At 50.7% G+C, this 18,267-nt stretch overlaps 5 protein-coding genes across 5 annotated transcripts; 2 read left to right on the top strand and 3 right to left on the bottom strand.

Moving 5' to 3' along the window:
- Window positions 1-530: 530 nt before the first annotated feature.
- On the bottom strand, window positions 531-2,860 carry CkaCkLH20_10466 (zinc-binding oxidoreductase; the record flags this gene model as incomplete). Its single annotated transcript, XM_038893180.1, has 6 exons — window positions 531-725; window positions 816-1,189; window positions 1,249-1,433; window positions 1,495-1,522; window positions 1,572-1,732; window positions 2,676-2,860. 6 exons carry the CDS (start codon window positions 2,858-2,860, stop codon window positions 531-533), a joined length of 1,128 nt encoding a protein of 375 aa, XP_038741590.1.
- An 807-nt stretch (window positions 2,861-3,667) lies between these two features.
- On the bottom strand, window positions 3,668-5,678 carry CkaCkLH20_10465 (cytochrome p450 oxidoreductase; the record flags this gene model as incomplete). Its single annotated transcript, XM_038893179.1, has 7 exons — window positions 3,668-4,046; window positions 4,167-4,438; window positions 4,503-4,732; window positions 4,810-4,961; window positions 5,015-5,206; window positions 5,279-5,411; window positions 5,471-5,678. The coding sequence occupies 7 exons, from the start codon at window positions 5,676-5,678 to the stop codon at window positions 3,668-3,670; spliced, it is 1,566 nt and encodes a 521-aa protein (XP_038741589.1).
- A 1,321-nt stretch (window positions 5,679-6,999) lies between these two features.
- CkaCkLH20_10464 (uncharacterized protein) lies at window positions 7,000-8,316 on the top strand (the record flags this gene model as incomplete). The annotated part of the gene is made up of 1 exon (XM_038893178.1): window positions 7,000-8,316. One exon carries the CDS (start codon window positions 7,000-7,002, stop codon window positions 8,314-8,316), a length of 1,317 nt encoding a protein of 438 aa, XP_038741588.1.
- Window positions 8,317-8,855: 539 nt separating this feature from the next.
- On the bottom strand, window positions 8,856-12,548 carry CkaCkLH20_10463 (glycoside hydrolase; the record flags this gene model as incomplete). The annotated part of the gene is made up of 10 exons (XM_038893177.1): window positions 8,856-9,094; window positions 9,148-9,497; window positions 9,569-9,798; window positions 9,850-10,021; window positions 10,982-11,437; window positions 11,497-11,764; window positions 11,830-12,011; window positions 12,061-12,103; window positions 12,160-12,348; window positions 12,422-12,548. The coding sequence occupies 10 exons, from the start codon at window positions 12,546-12,548 to the stop codon at window positions 8,856-8,858; spliced, it is 2,256 nt and encodes a 751-aa protein (XP_038741587.1).
- Window positions 12,549-14,819: 2,271 nt separating this feature from the next.
- On the top strand, window positions 14,820-16,172 carry CkaCkLH20_10462 (uncharacterized protein; the record flags this gene model as incomplete). The annotated part of the gene is made up of 1 exon (XM_038893176.1): window positions 14,820-16,172. The coding sequence occupies one exon, from the start codon at window positions 14,820-14,822 to the stop codon at window positions 16,170-16,172; it is 1,353 nt and encodes a 450-aa protein (XP_038741586.1).
- Window positions 16,173-18,267: the final 2,095 nt, after the last annotated feature.

Raw genomic sequence — 18,267 nt, 5'->3', positions numbered from 1 at the left:
ACAAAGGCTTAAGAGTGAGACCTATGTCCGAATTGGGCTCGGAGACATTTACTCTGCCCTCGGAAACTTCTTAGTCGCTTGTCATTGGTGCTGACGGATCCTTTAGGCGGCAGGATGAGAAGCCCGTCAGACGGAAAGTGCCATGGGCGAGTCTAGTTCAGCCGAAATGCCGAATCGGAGCAATCGGACACGAAACAAGATAAGATCAACGTTAGCGATCAGGGGCGGGTTTATTTTCTGATTGAATTCGGCCAGCGGCATTTCATTGTGCTCCGGTAGAACATACAAAAGATCTTCCGAAGATGCAAGACGCATCGTCACCAATGTGTTTTGCTCACATGAAGACTTCTTCTCTCCTCCGTGGTAGATCTAAAGCGGTTTCATTAACGGGCGCCATGATACTCTAATTATGTCACGTTACGATACAAGCAGCTACCAATGAGCTCAAGTTAGACAATCTCTTTGCTACTTCTTATGTGCTCACGATCGTTGAAGGGCGCTAGCCCATGACCCTTGTCTATCACGAACATTTATTCGAAGCCGGTGAAAACTACCTTCTGACCTGAGATCTTGCCATCTCTATTGATGTTCATGGCTTCTTCTATCACTTCTGGACTGAGATTGCCCAAGACATCAATGGCCGGAGGCTTAAGGTTCCCTTCACTCAAAAGGCCTGGTATCTGATTGTGGAACTCGACGCTCATCTCATGATTTGGCATGTTGATCTGTACGTTTATCGTCAGTGAGAGGACGTTTTCTTGCAGTTCTGCACCTCATTCGAATCGGTGCATCTGCCTAAAACCGAGAGGACTCACCGGCCAGTGGGCCTTCCCACGATATGTATGAGCGGTCGGAAACGCCGTGAAAACGAACACATCCGAGACGTGCACAGTCGATGGCACATTCTCAGTATTCGCCTTTCCTGGGCGTACGGTGCAGAGATGTCCAGCCTGTCCCTGAAGGGCCGTCGCAGCAGTAGCAGATGATGTCCTATTGCCAATAGTGTCGAAGGCATACTTCAACTCCGGAACAGACGCCCGTATCTTTTCTGTAACGTGTTCATCGTTGTAGTCAAAGACATGAGAGGCCCCGGATAACTTAGCCTGATTGAAGTTCCGGGGACTACACGTGGTGACGACTTCATAACCATACATCTTTGCCAACTGGATCGCGAAGTGCCCGACGACAGCTTCGAATATCGTCAGCGACATCGAAAGCGACAGACGATGGATTTTCAAGGGGACGCACAACTTCCGCCCCAAATGAGTAGAGGGGTTTTCTTTGCATCTTGGTGCTTGGCAAGACCCAGACAATCAGGCGAGAACAAGGCGAGCCAGGCCGTGGTTGCGGCGAGTGGAATAGAGCTTGCTTCGGCACTACCGATATTGTCGGGAATCTCGAAAGACAAGCGCTCGTCGGCGATCGTGTATGTCCTGTCGCCGTGTTCATTAAATTTCCATCGCGATACTTCATGCATCGTGATATGTGACTCACGAATAAGCTCCTAGTCCCGGAATCTCTCCTATGGAAAGTCAGAACACTTCTAGTCACATGAGAGTCCTCGAACTTACCGCCCCAAACGAAACCTGCAATACGGCTCCCTTTCCGAAACTTGGTCGCACTCGGATGAGTCTCAAATACTTCGCCGGCGAAATCACAGCCAAGAACAGCGCCGTCCCCAAAGGCATTTACGTCCAAGGCCAATCCTGTAAACTCATCAGCATCCCCAAGACTGCCTGAAGACGATGTAAAGTAAAGAGTGCCGCACGATCTGTGGGATTGAAGGCAGCATATTCAACTCGGACGTATGCCTGATGCTCCTTCAGGCCTGGCAATTCGACGTCTTGTGTCTCGAAAGACGTTCCTTTCTGAACAATTGCAGCCGCTCTCATAATTTTTTACGTTGAGTGCGCCTGATCTCAGAGTTGTCTAAATGTGATAGCTAAGCAGGCTGTGTCTAGGGATGTGCCATGTTGAGGGGTGAGCGATTATGCCTCCGCGAGAGGCGGGGAAAGATGATCAGCAGCTCGAGGAACAAAAAAGAGACTGGTCCGCTCGAAATCTGGGGAACAGACAAAAAGATCGCCACCCGTGGGACTCGAACCCACAGCCTCTAGGTTTCGTCGGACGCGGACGCCCTCGTAAAAGCCCAGCGCGCTAACCATTGCGCCAGGGAGGCTTGTTATCGTGCCGAGCGGGCTATTAACATCTATATTGCTTAGCAAGACGCCCCACTGTAGCTCGGTCCACCCTGTTGGCCCAAGATGACAGCTGCTCGATCAAAGGCGTTCTCATCATCGTGTCAGTTGGCTCAAAAACGAGTGGGCAGAAGGCAGTGAGCATAATGTTTGCGTTTGAAGTGGGATGGGTGCAGACCGCAGTGACATGATTTTGCAGTTAGTCATACAACTCAAGATTCATAACATCACTAAGACAGCTTAATCATGTCCGTGTGTCGAAGAAACCAAAGTGATTTTATTCAACGGCCTCTTTGAGCGGCACGACTTGTTCTATGAATTGGCGCTACTTCCTCATTACAGCCAGACAGCCTCCCCTCCTGCAGTACGTCTCGTTCATCTTGTCAAGAACTTAAGATGAGAACGGGTCGTCGGCGAAGCTTCCAAGTCAATCAGCAAATACCCACAAACACGAGAGTTCTCCTTATCGCAACTTACAAGGTGTTTCCAAATCCGTCATCGCAGACGAGACGGCCCTGGACTGGGCTGCACTGAGCGCCATCCAGGACGACGCGACCCCCGCTGTTTTCCTTCGCGGGGACCGACTTGGACTGCGGCAACGGGGCAGCCATTGAAACAGAGATGGCGCTGACGAGAGCGACAATGATGGCCTGGAACTTCATATTGACGGTGGTCGTGAGGATGTGGCTTGGATTCGTGTGGTTTGGTTGGTGAACGATTGTGTTGCGGAAGTCGCGGAAGTCTGGCCAGCCAGGATAGTCGTCGAAAATAAACAGTTGAAGTGAAATATCCCGCTCGCAGGTTGTTGATGAGAACGATCGAAAGTTCGAAGAGCCGCGGACGAAGGTTTCTTTTAAGATTTCCCCTCCAGATGAAGCTTATTAGGGGTCAACTGCAACTTTGGGTCGCGATGAGACGAATCAGGAGGCAGTTGAGACGAACACCCTGGTTGCGCCCTGTTCAGCCCCGGAGATGGCCATGTTGACGTCTCAGGTTTTCCCCACAACCACCCGCGAAGTGCGACCGCGAACATCACTTCAAACAGGAGGCAGTTGATAAGCGCAAGGATCTCCAGGCTTAATTGCTGTTATTGCGCAGCCGCGATCCGAGTTGGGCTTGCTTGGCTCAGTGTAAAGCTGGATGCGGCTGGACATGATGTGTTACCGGTATCCCACTGTTTCAACATGGACCTGTCGGCGAAAGCTGCAACTTTCGATTTGGGCAAGATTAGCATGACTTGATTGGATTGTAAGTCGCAAAGAAGAAGCTGCGAAACTGGATACTCCGATATCATTCAATGAGAAGAATGCGACGAAGCTCGCATGTCATGCGTCGACCATCAGCCGCTGTGGACCTGTCGGTGACGCCCCAGATAGCCTAATCAAATCCCCATTGTCTCATCAGGTTCCCATTAAGTAGTCGGTTTCGCAACGAAGAAGCCAGCCTAAATTCCCAATACGATTTCCAATTTAAAATTGCAAGTCTTTGGCGTCTGATTCCTTCCACGGAAACTTCTCTTCGATCGATCTGATCAACCTCTCGTGATGCGGCGACCTCGGCGTGATTGAAACTTTGAAGGGTGCCGGGTGGCTGATGATACCTGGGAGGAACATCATTCCCGGCTCTACCACGTTGTCATCGTCAATAGGCTTGTTGATATTGAAGACGGCCAGAGATTGCGCAAAGTTAAGATACATAGACGTCTCCGCGAGCATCTTCCCAGAGCAAACGCGCCGGCCGAAGCCAAATGCGAATTTGCGTGGGTCAGTCTCTGGCTCGCTCTGCAGGAATCTTTCCGGTCGGAATTCGAAGGGATCAGAATAAACGTCAGGGTCGTGGGTAAACCACCTGGAGGTGTCAGCAGCTTATCTAGAAGGCAAGATGGAAGCCGGATGCACGTTCAACTTCAGGCTTGGGCAAAGGCTCAACGACCAAGCTGCAAAAGCATGAGTCGTCACCAGTACTTACCAGATGTTGGGCATCAAGTATGAGTCCTTCGGAATTCGGTAGCCACCATAGACAGCATCCTCTGAGCTTGCATGCGGGAGACCCATGGGTCCAATGGGATGCCATCGCAGGACCTCCATCACAACAGCCTCGATATACGGGAGATTTTCCCGGTCATGAACATTTGGCAAGCGCTGACTGCCAATCACTCGATCGATTTCTTCCTGTGCCTTCTTCTGTACGTCCGGGAACTTCGTCATGGCAAGGAAGAACGCAGCGATTGCTGCCACACTCTGAGATACGTTAGCACTATCGCTTCTCGCTCTGCTTCAGAGGTTGTAGAGTTTTCAGCCTGACCGTATCCGCACCGCCACTGAAAAGTGATGCTGCGGTCCACTTGTTATTGTACAAGTCCTCTGGGTTGCTCTCGATGGCGCGTGAAAGGTATGAGGGATTGCTCTTGCCCGCGTCCATCTGATCTTTGACGAATTGGTAAGGAACCTCGACGGTCTGTCTTAACTCGGCGGCCCATTTATTGGCAAGCTTCTTCCAACCGGCGCCTGGGAACCATTCGGGAACATAGCGAACTGGCCTCGACTTTAGTTTAACCGATCATGCCCGGGCATGCCGGGTCACATAGAGGAAGCCGAGGTTTTTGACTTACGTAGGGGAAAGATATCGACAAGAAAGGCTCCCGGTGCAGCTGAATACGCAAAGTGCTCCATTGCATCATTCATCATCTGAAGCAATCGGTCTGTTTTGAACTGATCCGTGTTGTAGCCATAAGCGATGCTGAGGATGACCGAACCGGCTTCTCTGTAACCGGGGGTGTTAGTAATTCCACCTTCGATTTTATGAGTTTGACTTACTTAGCGATATGCTCGGTGAGCTTTTCTGGGCTGTCGAGGAGGTGCAAGAGGAAGTGGCCGACCTCTGCCTCTTGCAAGGTGTTGTAATAGGCCGCGGCAGTTTTGGTACCGAGTTCGCGGGAAAAGACCTTGCGGTGAAGCCGTAGTGTGTCATCGTACTTTAAACCTCCGGTTGCGTGTTCCCAACCCACACTGGGCAAGTAGTCAGCATCGATCAACCGGCGCTTCTACAGAGGACGACAGCTTAAAGGAGTATGCACTCACAGTTGACCTGAGAAGACGGTGGATGGTCTCGAGGAAAATTCGGACGATCGTTTGTCAAGAAGTTCGAAAGCGATTTCGGGATCGTTGATGATGACCAATGTCTTTCCGAACACCGTCACGGAACTGATGGGACCTGTATAATGTCAGATCCATCGAAGGCAATCTTCAAATGATATAAAGCAAATCTCGTACCATATAAATCTTTGTGTTTTTGCCAATGGCGTGCCCCGAACTGTGTTGGCTGAGGAAGATCTCGGATGTTACCAACAATAGGAAGTCCTTTTGGCCCGGGTGGGAGGGGTTGACGGTTGATGTTTTTCTTTACCTGGAGTAGCTGATGGACCACAAGTATGGCCAGAACAGTGGCAGCAAAGCCAAGAACAAGTGATGAGTCTCCCATTGCCACAGGGGACGAGTTGTGACAATTGCTAAATCTTGAAAAGGGATCTCAAACGGTGAGCTTGATGCGTGCGCACAGAGCAGCAAGCCGTCGTGCTTTATAATGTTCAATTCTTGGGCCCTTCGCGTAAATATACTTGCAAACGCCCTTTGCGGAATTGCCAAGTCAACATGACGACCATAGATCATCTTGCCAGGACGTCGTAACGGATCAAAATTCACAAATGATGAATGCTACCTTGTGTAACCAGTCTTGACATTGTTGAGGTGCAAGCTGCAGTCAGCTTACTGTTTAGTGGTAGATGGCCGAGGGCCCGAAATCAAATGTGCCGATTTTACCGCATGTAGGAGAACACCCGAACAGGTGAGGAAGGCTATTCAAGTTGAGCCCCACGAATCAAAATTTACCGATATCCGCTGAGCCAGATAGCTTTGTGTCACCTTCAAGCAAGGTCCACACGATCATCGCATTTCCACCATAGACGGTGGCCGCAAGGTACATTTGTGTGCGTGATGGGTAGTAGTTGCTTACGCGGGTATGCGGCTCTCGGGTCAGACTTCAATGGATCCTTTTGCTGAACGACTGCCTCTGTAGAGTCAGACATCATGCTTGGGGTGGTACCGTAGTAGTCATGTTCACAATCAAACCGCTGCATGATGCAAAGGTTACAGTTTTTGATGCGTCAAGTCCCACTTGAGGAACCCAGAATGGCGTCTCTTGCGTCTACTTCAAATAAATGATGATTGGGTGGTCAAATTGCCAGTCCGGGATCAACACGCCCAGCCCATTGAGCAACTGAACAATGCTGTAGGAATTCCCGGTCCATGTTATGTTAGCTAGGATCCATGAACTACCCATAATTGGTAATAGATCTCCCACGCAGCAAAACCGCATCGTTCTTACTAAAGAGCCCAGTCGCAATGTAAGATGGCAGACTTCGAACAGAAAAAGAAGACAAAAAAACAGGGTTGCTGCATTGTATTGCGCGTTATGTTGATTTTGTATTTACAGTTCTAAATGACAAAAGTGCATAATTGTGAATTCGTTTTGGTAGGCCGCCTCGCTTAGAATCATACTGCATGTATTCTGTATCGCAATATGTATCTATCGGTGCCACCACAGAATATCTTCTCTTAGTCACGTGGAACCATCGAAAAATTCCCAACGACGATATCCAAGGATCATCCGCTCCCAACTTCAAAACCAAGCCGTGTGAGCAACTTAGATCACGACAAATACAGTTTGGCGAGGCCTTTCGCTTTTTGATTCTATTCTCTAAAGGCGTGCGGGTCGCTCCATATCAGCTTCACCCGGCGCAACAATGGCGACGCTCCTGAAGCTGCCTCGTGAGCTTCTACATGAGATAGTCGATTGGCTTTTTGCGGATCCGGAAGTTGAAGGCTATGGAATGATGGGCCCGCCAGACGAGCCATACGGACTATCGAAAACGTTGAGCTCCATCTCCCGAACCTGTCGCCAACTTCACACAGACGTCATACCGTTTCTGTACAAGTCAATCGACCTCGGGCGGCAAAGTGGCCCGTCCCTCATCACCCTCCTTAGAAACCTCGACGAGAATCCATATTTAGGATCCCGTGTCGAAAAAGTTCGAATCGACTGGCGTGCCTACGATCAGGCTTTTGTCTATTCTCGCGAAGATACCGACTTCGTCGAGGACCTGGCGAGAGGCCTTGGGTTGAGCTTGCCAAGCGATTGGGACGCTGCTGAGCAAAAGAGTGCTGGCACTCTGGCCGGGCTTATCCTCTTGAAAGCCAGCGGCGTCAAGTACGTGGATACCATTGGGTACCACGCAAGCTTCTATCGCAGCATCCCGGTGCGATCATCACATCGACTGGAACACTTCCAACAGTTCGGCTCATTCGTGGAACCCAGTGACCACCCGCCGCCAATGTCCGACATTTGTCGTCTTCTAAACCTGTCACCGGGTCTCGAAGTTTTCCAAGCGAACCTGCTCACAAAGATGAACGAAGGAGATATTGATTGGAGCCACGTGACCACCCTCGTCATTGGCAACGACTTTCTGGAAGGGACAACGTGGCTTGTTCGTGCCATCAACTCATGCGAGAGGCTGGAGAACTTGGAGGTCACCTTCGAAACGGGGAGCCCACTTCCGGTGATCTTGGCCCTGGAAAAGCACGCGGACACCATGAAGTCACTCTACATCACGACATATTTTGACGCGGATATGCACGCAGACAACAGAGACATTTCGCTGGCTTCTCTGAAGAACCTGGAGAGTTTGTTCTTGAACGGCCTGATTTGCGAGCCTCTCACAATCTTGCGGACCATTCCCTACTCGCTGCAGGAGTTCTCCCTGGACGGCGACTTTGACCACCTGAAGGAGGATTTCGAGCTTTTCGCCGGCGACTTCAAGAAGGGGCTATTCCCTCACTTCAATAAGTTGTTACTCAACACCATGTGGACATGCGACCACGGTGAATGCCCGTTCATGATGAATGGCAAGATGCGGCTTAAAGATATGGAAGATGATAAGGCCAACGGACTTTTGGACGACGTGGAAGAAGAAAATGATTCCGAAGACAGGATGGCGTGTAGGAATCACTGGGAGATTGTTTTCAACCTTATCAAAGTCGGTGTGCCCGTCTGGGTAAATTAAGAAGGCCCGAAGTCAGGACGCGCGAAATTTCAAAGGGAAACATACGCATGTGCGTGCGGAAGAACGGGAAGAAGACTGAATTTGCTTTGGTTTAAGCAACTGAAAATATACCATGGAATTCCAGTGGCGCACCAGAGCGCGGAGTTTACGCTTCTTCAAGGGCTCAAAACCCGGGTGGGAAGGCTGTGATGTTGCATCACACGTGGAATCAGCCAGCTGTTTGAATACATGAGGTGGTTCAAACTTGCTATTGACTCTAGCATACGCAGAAGAAGTGAGGACATCTAGCATACGCATGAGTGTGGTCCTTCTGGGTAGCTGGTGTTGCGCTTGTGACCTGAATACATTTGATATTCGCACATTAAACTGGTACTCAGCTTACTGTAAACTCCAAGTTAATGACAATGTGATGGTTAGTTTCTTGCATTTCCGGGTCTACCTAGACTACAGGTAAGGCATCAAAGCTTGAGGTAAGAGGCGAAGAATCATAGGTCCGAAGTTATGAGCAACTTTTATTCAATAATACAACTGGGAGAATCCTATGGCTTGTCCGTCCAAGCCTCCCGCAGAAGCCTCTCGATAGTCATAGGATGGATATCGGGGTACTTGTCATTGAGGCGATTCTGAAGGGGCATATGAAACCGACCGTCCACAGCAAACCTGCCGAACTGGGCAGTCATGTCTACCCACTCCCTCGCCACATTTCCGTCACCGACGAGTAATGTCGCCTCGTTGTTCCGTAGCTTCTCTTCGGCATCGTAGACAACGTGGAAATCCCCTCCTATTCACGTAAGCAACCATCCATACAACCAGGGAAGAATAAGAACTTACCGCGGACTTTCTGGGTCGCCGCTAAGAGTTGGTTGATGGTGAGATCCGACCCCGCGAGGACGCTCCATTCGGGCCAGTCCTGAGAGTCCAGAGACCGGACGATAAATCTGGCCAGATCGACAGAGTATGTTAAGCTGACGGTGTAGTCGCCCGAACCGGGAATCGCAGCTCGGCGATTTGCTGCATCCACAGCCCAGGCGTATGGGGCCATGTTGGTCTTGATGTTCGGCATGCCCCAATAATCCATCATGAAACCGTTCACGAAGCGCGTGTACTGCAGCCCAGAAGCCTTCAGCGCATCGGCACTCTTGATCCGCAACGCGGCGAAATCAGGCTCGGTCTCTGCTAGACTGTTATTTCCGGGTCAGCTCCGTGTTCTTCGAAGGGGCCGAAGGGCTAGGGCGGAAGAAGTAGGGCGTACTCTGGGGTCGTGATGACTCCGAACTCGCTCGGAATGAATCTTCGCGTATTCTTTGATTTGTCCGCAGCCTCAATTAGATTTAGTTGGGCCTGAAGGGTGCCCTCGTGGAGGATGATGGCGTTGATGATCGTATCGACATTGTGAGATTCCAAAAGCTTGATCAAGGAGTCAACGTCTTCATAGTTAGCCTCAACAAAGTGAGGGGCATCTGCAGACGATTTGCTTGGTATCTGTGAGTGAAATCAGTCGAGAGCTCCCTATAAGGTAGGAGGTATGAGTACCTTGCGACCGAGGACGATGACTTCATGTTTCTGGCTGAGCTGAAGCTGCTCGACAATGGTCTTGCCCACGCTTCCCGTGCCTCCAGCTACAGCAACGACTACCATTGTGACGAAAATATTCGAGTTGAAGAGAAAGATGAATTTCTTGATGTCGTTTTGCTGAGATATTGAGCTGTCCTGATCAGTGTCGAAATGTGAATGCTTTTATACGTACAGCCGTGAGGCCGTACGCATGATTCAGCCTACTTCCGCCTATTTTAACCCAACCAGGCAATCATCGACCGACCTCCAGCAAGGATCGCGAATAAGGTTTGCGGGAAATGACGTGTTTATGGGGAATGGGCGAACGAGAATTATGAAGATCGGGGGTCCGGCGGTCACACACTCCAACAAATGCCGCGCGTGCCGTGGACTTTGCCGAGCGAGCTCCGTGGTGGTCCCACATTTGGCCCGGAGTTGCCGGTAAGGAATCCCGGGCATTGAAAGTAAGCTCATCCTTTAAAAAGAGCAGCTGCGCTCAGATTGGGCATACATACCTAAGTGCAGGCCCCAAATTGGAGTAGAGACGGCGTTTGGAACAAACAAGTCGAAGATTGCGGAACACATTCATGCCCGTGGGAACGCAGATTGATCGCAGGCAAGCCAGTCAACATATGTCTAAGGCAGACCGTAGGCCTACGGTATCATCGACACATCACTCTGAACCGCCATTCTTAAATCTTTTGAAGTGTTTTATTATCTATACTCTATTACAAGGAAATATGCTCATGTCATGCAAAGTACACGGGCCGCACCCGCGAAACCCATAAAACCCACTCGCAGGCACGTCTAGTACCCTTGATGCCTATACCTCCCGTGGTATTCACGCTCGTTAGGCGGAGGCTTCGGGAGAGCCTTATCCCTCGTTTCTGGCCGACCGTTGCTCGAAAATTTGGAGTGTAGGCTCGGGCTGATCGTGCTTAATCCCGTCATCGGTCGAGGTGGGCGCAGGGGAGTTGGGTGTAGACTGGGGCTCGGTTGCTGGTGGTAGGACATTGTAGTGGCCTGACTGGGCGCATGGCTGGGCGCATTGCTAGGGGCGTGACTCGGTGCGTGACTTGGAGCGTAGCTAGGAGTATAACTAGGCGTGTACCTCGGTGTGTTTACTCTCGAGTTCGAATGTGCGCCATGCGGAACCCTGGGGCTGACGTTGCCATCGTTCGGGTACTGAGGGCTGTAGTTGACCGTCGTGGTAAACTTCGGATTCATGTCGTTGAGTGAGAACTCGTCAACTTGCTGGACCGGTCGCTGAGACGCCGGCATGTGCGGAGAAGGCCTGGAGTTGCCGAGGGAAATCGACAAGTTCTTCCTTGGCTTTCTTTTCCTCTGGAACCGCTTCGGAATGAATGTCTCGTAGATCTTTCGTTGGAATGTCTTCGTCGTTCCGAACACCAGGAACGCGACCAGACTCGGGGTGACACCGGAAACATAACCTCGAACGCTGGATAATGCTCGTTTGACACTTAGGTCGGGCGCCAGGTCGTCTGCGCTGTCAACGGTATGGCTTGCTGCCGCGATGCGTGGGATGACGTTTGTGTACTCGAATACGCTGTGTTTGTGTTAGGACTCTGCTTCCTCGTATTAAGATCTCGTCTGGGAGGGACCTACCAAAGAACCGCGAACGCGATGGAAAGTCGGATCACAAGCCAGCTGTCGTAGGTGTTGTTGGCGCCAGCGCCGCTGTATGCCCGACTTCGACCACCGCCACTGCTTCCGAGCCAGACAGATCGAGACTTGCTGCTGTGGGCATTGCTGCTTGTGAGGGATGCTGCGTTGCCATAAAGTACGTTCCAGGTTTGAAGGTTTCGGCGCGAATGGACGTATTTGAACAAGATCATAAGTAGTAGGATAGCACTGCCCAACAGGCTGAGCACGACTGTGATCCTGGTTAGCCATCTCGCCTTTCACAACTGTATATGAAAAACAAAGCGGGCTGCTTACATTGAGAATTAGCAATGACCATGTATACAAGAAATGAGCCTTGTGCCACCGGCGAGTGCATCAAGCCGACGGTTAGGGCGGTAAGAATAAAGGGCAGGACCCTGCCGATGATGGAGATGGTACGAGTGGTCCTTGGTGTCGTCGCGAACCAGCCATATACACTGGCTGCTAATGACAAAGCGCTGTTTGAGATCAGCATCCGAGCATCTCGATGACATCGAATCCACCTACAAGAAGAAAACAAAAGTAGATTCAATAGTGAAGCCGAAGATTCCTGCAAGCCATCCATCAGAGACTGATCTTTTCCTTTTGCACCAAAGCCATTCTTACGGATGTAGCTGAGGATGAGTTTGACACCCCGAGAACCCTTGTGATATTGGACTTCCGCGTTGTCGGCATTGTCCCTGGCGTAGTAAAACTGATCGGTCAAGATGTCCCTCCAGTATGCGTAGTCGTAAAATTGTTGAGCAATGCTCGTCATGGTGACGATGAGCGTAGCATAAGCAATGCAAGCGATATCTGTGAAGCACAACGGTTAGTCCAAATGGTCTTTTACTCAAGCCTTTAGTTCCAGAAGAGGATGTGAACCTACAGCTCGTCCTGTCATTGTGAGTCCAGGTAAGCCACACCAACAGGATGTTGGCTATCAGACAGACGAAAGAATAGAAGATGACCCCGGCGGCGTCTGCGTCGACAGCCGACGGGAGTTGGAACACCATCACGACGGCCTCTCGCGCGGCGCCGTCATGAAATCCAGAATGGCATCACGAACAACAAGAACCAGAACAGAGGGGCAGGGCTTCCCTTCCAAGGTTGCTCAGACGGGGCACACCACGTTTTTGATGTACCGGCCGCGCCCATCTCGAAACGTCCCACATGGGGGTATCACAGCCCCTGGTGGGGATGCCGGCGACCTTGGACCTTGATGTTGGCGGACGGGTTTCCTGCTTGTCATCCGATGCGGATACCAAGATGCTCCAAGATGGCATCCTACTGCATGGGAAGATGACTCGCTCTGGACGCGGGAACCCTTCTGGGGACCAGTTCTCCATCTTCTCGAAACGAACCCCTGGTCCTAGCCTATCGCCTAGTCCTGTGGAGGAAAGCAGGGTATCGGTGCTAATCCGGAAGAGTAGCCGATTTCGTGGCCTGACTCGCCAATCGCTCAATATTGCAACCATCCCATAACCTTTGCATATTAAAATAGCTTCCATTATATTGTATCGTCAGCAATAAGGCGCAAGCACGTGGTTTCTTGGTGTCACTGATACGCCTTGAGGTGATTTGAGTGTCATCTCAAGTCGCACTTTTGCGGCTGCAGACTTGAACTCTCGGCATCTTGAGACGGCCGAGACTTTGCTTCTTGGGATCCTTCATGCAGTAGCGGCTGTGTGCAACTGGAGCAGCCCTTGCAGTAGTTCAGGAACCTCGCATCACTTCGCATCGGATCTTGCACCCAGACCGACAGTGTTACGACGCCGTTCGGCTCGCAGAATTTCTGTGGGTAAGTCGTGTCCCATTGAGTAGTCAACTCCGCGCAACCAACCGGCTGGCCGGAGATAAGCTTGGTGCGTTAAGTTCCGTTTCTTGCGATATTTAATCCTCCGACTTCCGGTTGTGGTAACCGCTGCGAGTTCTATCGATCCCAACGATTCAGTCGTTGAGGCTGATGAGTCGGACGAGCCGAATTTAAAGTGCAAGCTCTTCCCACCGGCATGCGCCTTATCCCCATATCGCAATGGTGCTCTTTATTCCAACTCCTTGGCAACTCCTGATGCCGAATGCTGTACCCACATACCGATGATTTTGACGAGTGACCTTACTCAGCCATCAGTCAGTCACTGGTTCTCGAGCCTCCTCGTCAGCGTCGTACTCTCGCGGTGTTTGGCAAACCCGCGCGGCAGTCCGTTCGTGAACGCGGTACCGAGCTGCGGGTTGCGGGGCGGACTGTCGAACACGTTACACAGCATTTTGGTGCTCGTCAAGAGGTCTCGTCTGCGTAGCAGGCTCAACCTCGAGGGTTGAATTCTAATCGAATGACATCACGGGCCGTGTTGTCGTAAAGGGAAGCGGTCCGGCCGTGTGGATGCAGAGATCGACGTCGAAGTCGGCCTGTCCTGTCAAAAACGTGGAAAACGGGTGGAACGCGGCTCGTCTACTCAATAGACGAGCCGCGTCTACTGAGAAACAAATCAAGAGACGGCAAGAATGTCAAAGCCATATGTCAAAGCGCCGAGGGCTTTGACCTCGCGATGGGTCTTCGGCCGGGGTGTGGACGGGTCTTCCGACGGCTGACGCCCGGCCCACGGCTCCGCCTTTCAACCCGAAGTCCGGGGGGCTTGCCCAAAGTTCTTGTCGGAAAAGGGCAGGTCGAGATCTCCGGATTCCTGAAAAGGAACAAAATCACTCGTGTCTTCACTTCCTGATAGGCTTCGACTTTGCCGGTTCTAACACGACTCAGCGAAGATACAGAACGCATTTGGAAAACCATCGTTCTGTGCAGTTTACAATCATTGGAGTGATGGGTCATTCTTCTGCAGGCCTCGAACTCCCTCATTCCATACGTGTGAAAGGAAGGACGGATTTCATCGGTTTTGAAGGTACGTGTCGGCTTGCGACGGATACTGTTATGCAGAGAAAGTTGGCCATCACTTCGCGGGCCGTATGTCTCCGAAGATTGACGCTTGTTGGTGCTGTGTTTGCGCAGTATCAGCAAACCAATCAACAACGCGACTCGTATTTGTGCCATCCGAGCCTAGACCGAGATAGGTGCATCGAGCGAGTTGAACTCATCTTTGATTGGCGCATCTGCATGTTAGTAAGAGTCAACGAAAGATCTTCCCAGGCAGCAGTTTGAGTGTGAAGTTCTCGGAAGTTGTCTTTGAAACCATGCGAACGTCTTTGACACGATCAAGGTTCTGAGGCAGGTCTTCATCTTTACGTCGGAACTTGAATACAACCTCGCCGGGGACCGAAATATCCTAGTCAGCATGCCCACGAAATCACCACCGCGCCCCAATGTCTGCAAACATCTACAACGCGGTTGGTATGACAGAAAGATCGGCGTGCCGGAGACAGTCCGGGATCCCCAAGAGGTTCTGAAAGAGTTGATCAACAATGCCGTCATCGGCGGCAACCATGCCGCCGACCGCGAGTTCATCACGGATATCTTGAAGAACGCTGAGGACAACCGCAAGACGGCAAGCAATGCTCCGACGCTATCATTTCCCAAGTTCCGCCAACTACCGGCCGAAATCAGGAAAGAGATCTGGCTGTTCTCTGTTCCCGAGAGAATAATCCACATCACCGGCAACACTCCCGGGCGAATCTGTTGGAACCGCCGCCTTCCAATCCCCGCACCTGCTCTGGCTTGCCACGAAGCATGGAGTCTCATCAGGCCGCTCATGCACGAGATGCTTGACGACGGAGGATTGGATCGCTTCCGACGCGGCGAGTGGTCGGTCAAACGTGTGGCATGGATAACGCCGTCTGATTCTTTGAGCCTCGGTGACAACGAGTTTCAAGCATGGTGCTGGTTTCCTAGTTACAGGTCTCAGCTGCCAGTTTTCAAGAGAATTACGATATCTCTGGAACAGATTGAAGCTGCTGTCAGCATCAGCCGACCACAGTTCTGTGGCCCGGCTCCTGACTTTCAATTTCACACAATGAAACAGATACACATTGTCATTCAGACGGTCACAGTAAGCATTGGGGAGAGGATGGGCTTGGACAAGATGGCTCCAATTGATAAGAAGAAGCCGTTCTCCACTCCGGTCAAGTGTATTACCGTCAATCAGCGGACTGTGAAAAGGCTCAAAGAGACGTGGGAGCGGGATTATGAACGGGAACCCGAGTATAGGACTGCTGATACTCATTTCGTGGAAATGGTGGATCTGCAAGATCGCAGTCGCCTCAACGAAGTGATCAATCTTTCATCTGTTATGGGCGGTTTCGGTTGGACACCTCGCCGTCGGCTTGAGACCACGTACAAGTGGGATCGCGCTTTCTGCTTCGACTGCTTGCCTCAGTGGTGGGAGCATCGTGGTCTTCCTCGTGCCAAGAGGGTCGTATCAACACTGCGAAACTACGAGATAATGGATGCACAACATGATAGAAGATCAAACGGACACTTGTCTTGGGAGGAAACCACAAAGCCGGAGTTGCCAGAGCTTGTACCAACTGTCAGGATCTTGATTCGGTTTCCCGGTCGCACCCCTCCTGGAATCACCACGCAAGAAGTGGAGGATCGCTTGGGGCCACGTCATCAACGGTTCCTGCGCGCGGATAGTGGTCAGATGATGATTTTGCAGGCTGCCTCGCAACGCCCTAGGGCGATGCAATAAGAGATTTGCGGAATAATTGGATCTAATAGGATAATGTACATCACTAGATACATTTTCGCTTATGGATGCGCGGTGATTTTCTTCAATATCATGTCCTATCGACGGCATACGATCTCTTTCAAGAAAACTTCAAAAATACAGAGAATTATAATTATATACCATACCTCTCTGAGTTCACAGCACCAAGGACATGTCTGTACGGATGAGCTTTAGTGCTGACGCACGTGATGTTGATTCCTTTGAAGTTTGAAGTCACCTCCACTTCAATTGAGCACCTGGAACTTCTATCTTGAACGTAAACGTCTTTGAGACACTCAGACAATATCCTAAGCTCCCATTGCTTCTGCATATTCGAATTCCGTTTTGGAAGTCTTCCTTGATAACCTCACCAAACTTCGCCCCCAGCCCCAAGAATTCGACATGCGACGCCCATTCCGTCTCGCTCATCTCTTCCCCCTCTTCGTCTCCATTGCTCATACCTTCGGCGGTGTGGTTTCGTTCCTCGATCCAGAGGGTGGTATTCGTGGGTTTGGATTGCCGGAGATATTCGCACCATCGCCCATAGCCCAGGCCTGTTTCCTCCTGGACGGGGCCAGGCTTTCGGTCTTGGGCGCAGCGCAGCTGATATTTTACCTGAGAGGCGACTTCGTGGCCGTAGATACAATTATGGCTTTACTGGTTTATGTCGGCCTGGTTGATGGCTATGTATGTTGGAGGGAGGGAGTCCCAGGTGCCGCGATCTTCCGCGCGACTTGCGGGGTTGTTATCGGCGCTTGGGGGTCGTTGGGACTGACTTCGAGACTGTGAGACAGGATATCGATTCATTTCCAGACGGTGGGAACAGTTTTAACATGTACCTACCTGAAAGGGGGGCTCTGAACTGTCGAACTTAGTGCAGCTTTGACTTTTCATCTTGAACGAGTACACGTATCAGCTTCATCATGCACTGAAAACCCTGGATAAGTGTTTGTATTTGCTACCTGTATAAAACTGTAAGACAACAACACGGGGAAGCACAGTTTCGCACGATTTCTCAAGATTATCAGATTATGAGAGCCCCAACCTTCACGTTGGCCACATGAAATGAGAATGCCAGCAGGCCCAACAGCATTGTCGAAAAACGGAGATCTGCGACTTTCTCAATAATGTTTTGGGAACGCCAATGAATCTTGCCATAATTTCAAATGAGAGGACGAATAGCGACAATATAGATAGGAGAAATCTTCTCCTTTTACATTTAGAAGGGTTCACGGTTGGCGTCTTGAATCTCGTCAGATCATAGATGAGCTTCAACTGCCTAGTTACCATCAACACGTCCCATATATGCAATAATCATGACGCTAAAGTTTATTCGGAATGAACTTGCTGATTCTCGCCATCAACACTGCGGCTACAATCAAACCTGTGTTCGAGAAAGCACCAAATCCATCTACGGACCTGTACAAACTGCTGTACTACTAACAACAACATCGGCATTCACGACGACGAGTATTTAGCAACAGATCCTGCAAAAAAACCACTCTTACTCTTGTATCATGTGAGATGAGTGTTATATTAATCTCATCGACTTTACAAAGGGTAGGAATCTAGAGTCTGAGACACATAAAAGACAAGGAAATCGAGTAATTTTAGCTCAAACATCACTTGTTATGTCCTGGATGCCAAAGGTGGAATCCGTCTCAGTTTCCGAGCTGTTCCAAGAGTTTGGGTACCCGAGAATAACAACAGGTAGTTCATTAAGAAACATATGTGTTTCTACAGGGTGCCTCATTTCTGGGCAAAGACCATCACTGCAACGTCAAATTGACTGCAACGCGCCCCGGTCCCCAGACTCCAATGGTGGGATATGAGATAGCGAGGAGTTCCCTTTCCCTTCCGTGGGACGTGGTAAAATTGAGATCCTAATGCAGTTCATGTAATTGCTGCTTGCAGATCCAGTGGCTCGCATGAGATACTTGCTAGTAGGTATCGTGAGATCCCCCGCCTTTCGTGGAGGGTGTATGATGCGTCTCTAGGCGCATAGTTGGGGGGTCATTTATCACGAAATGTGGGATGGATATTTGCTCTTCCCCCAAGGATGCATCACTGATTCGGA

The sequence above is a fragment of the Colletotrichum karsti genome, assembly GCF_011947395.1.
Source record: "Colletotrichum karsti strain CkLH20 chromosome Unknown Scaffold40, whole genome shotgun sequence".
Taxonomy (NCBI): Eukaryota; Fungi; Ascomycota; class Sordariomycetes; order Glomerellales; family Glomerellaceae; genus Colletotrichum; species Colletotrichum karsti.
The sequence above is the reverse complement of the archived record's forward strand: the minus strand, read 5'-3'. Positions and strand labels throughout refer to the sequence as shown.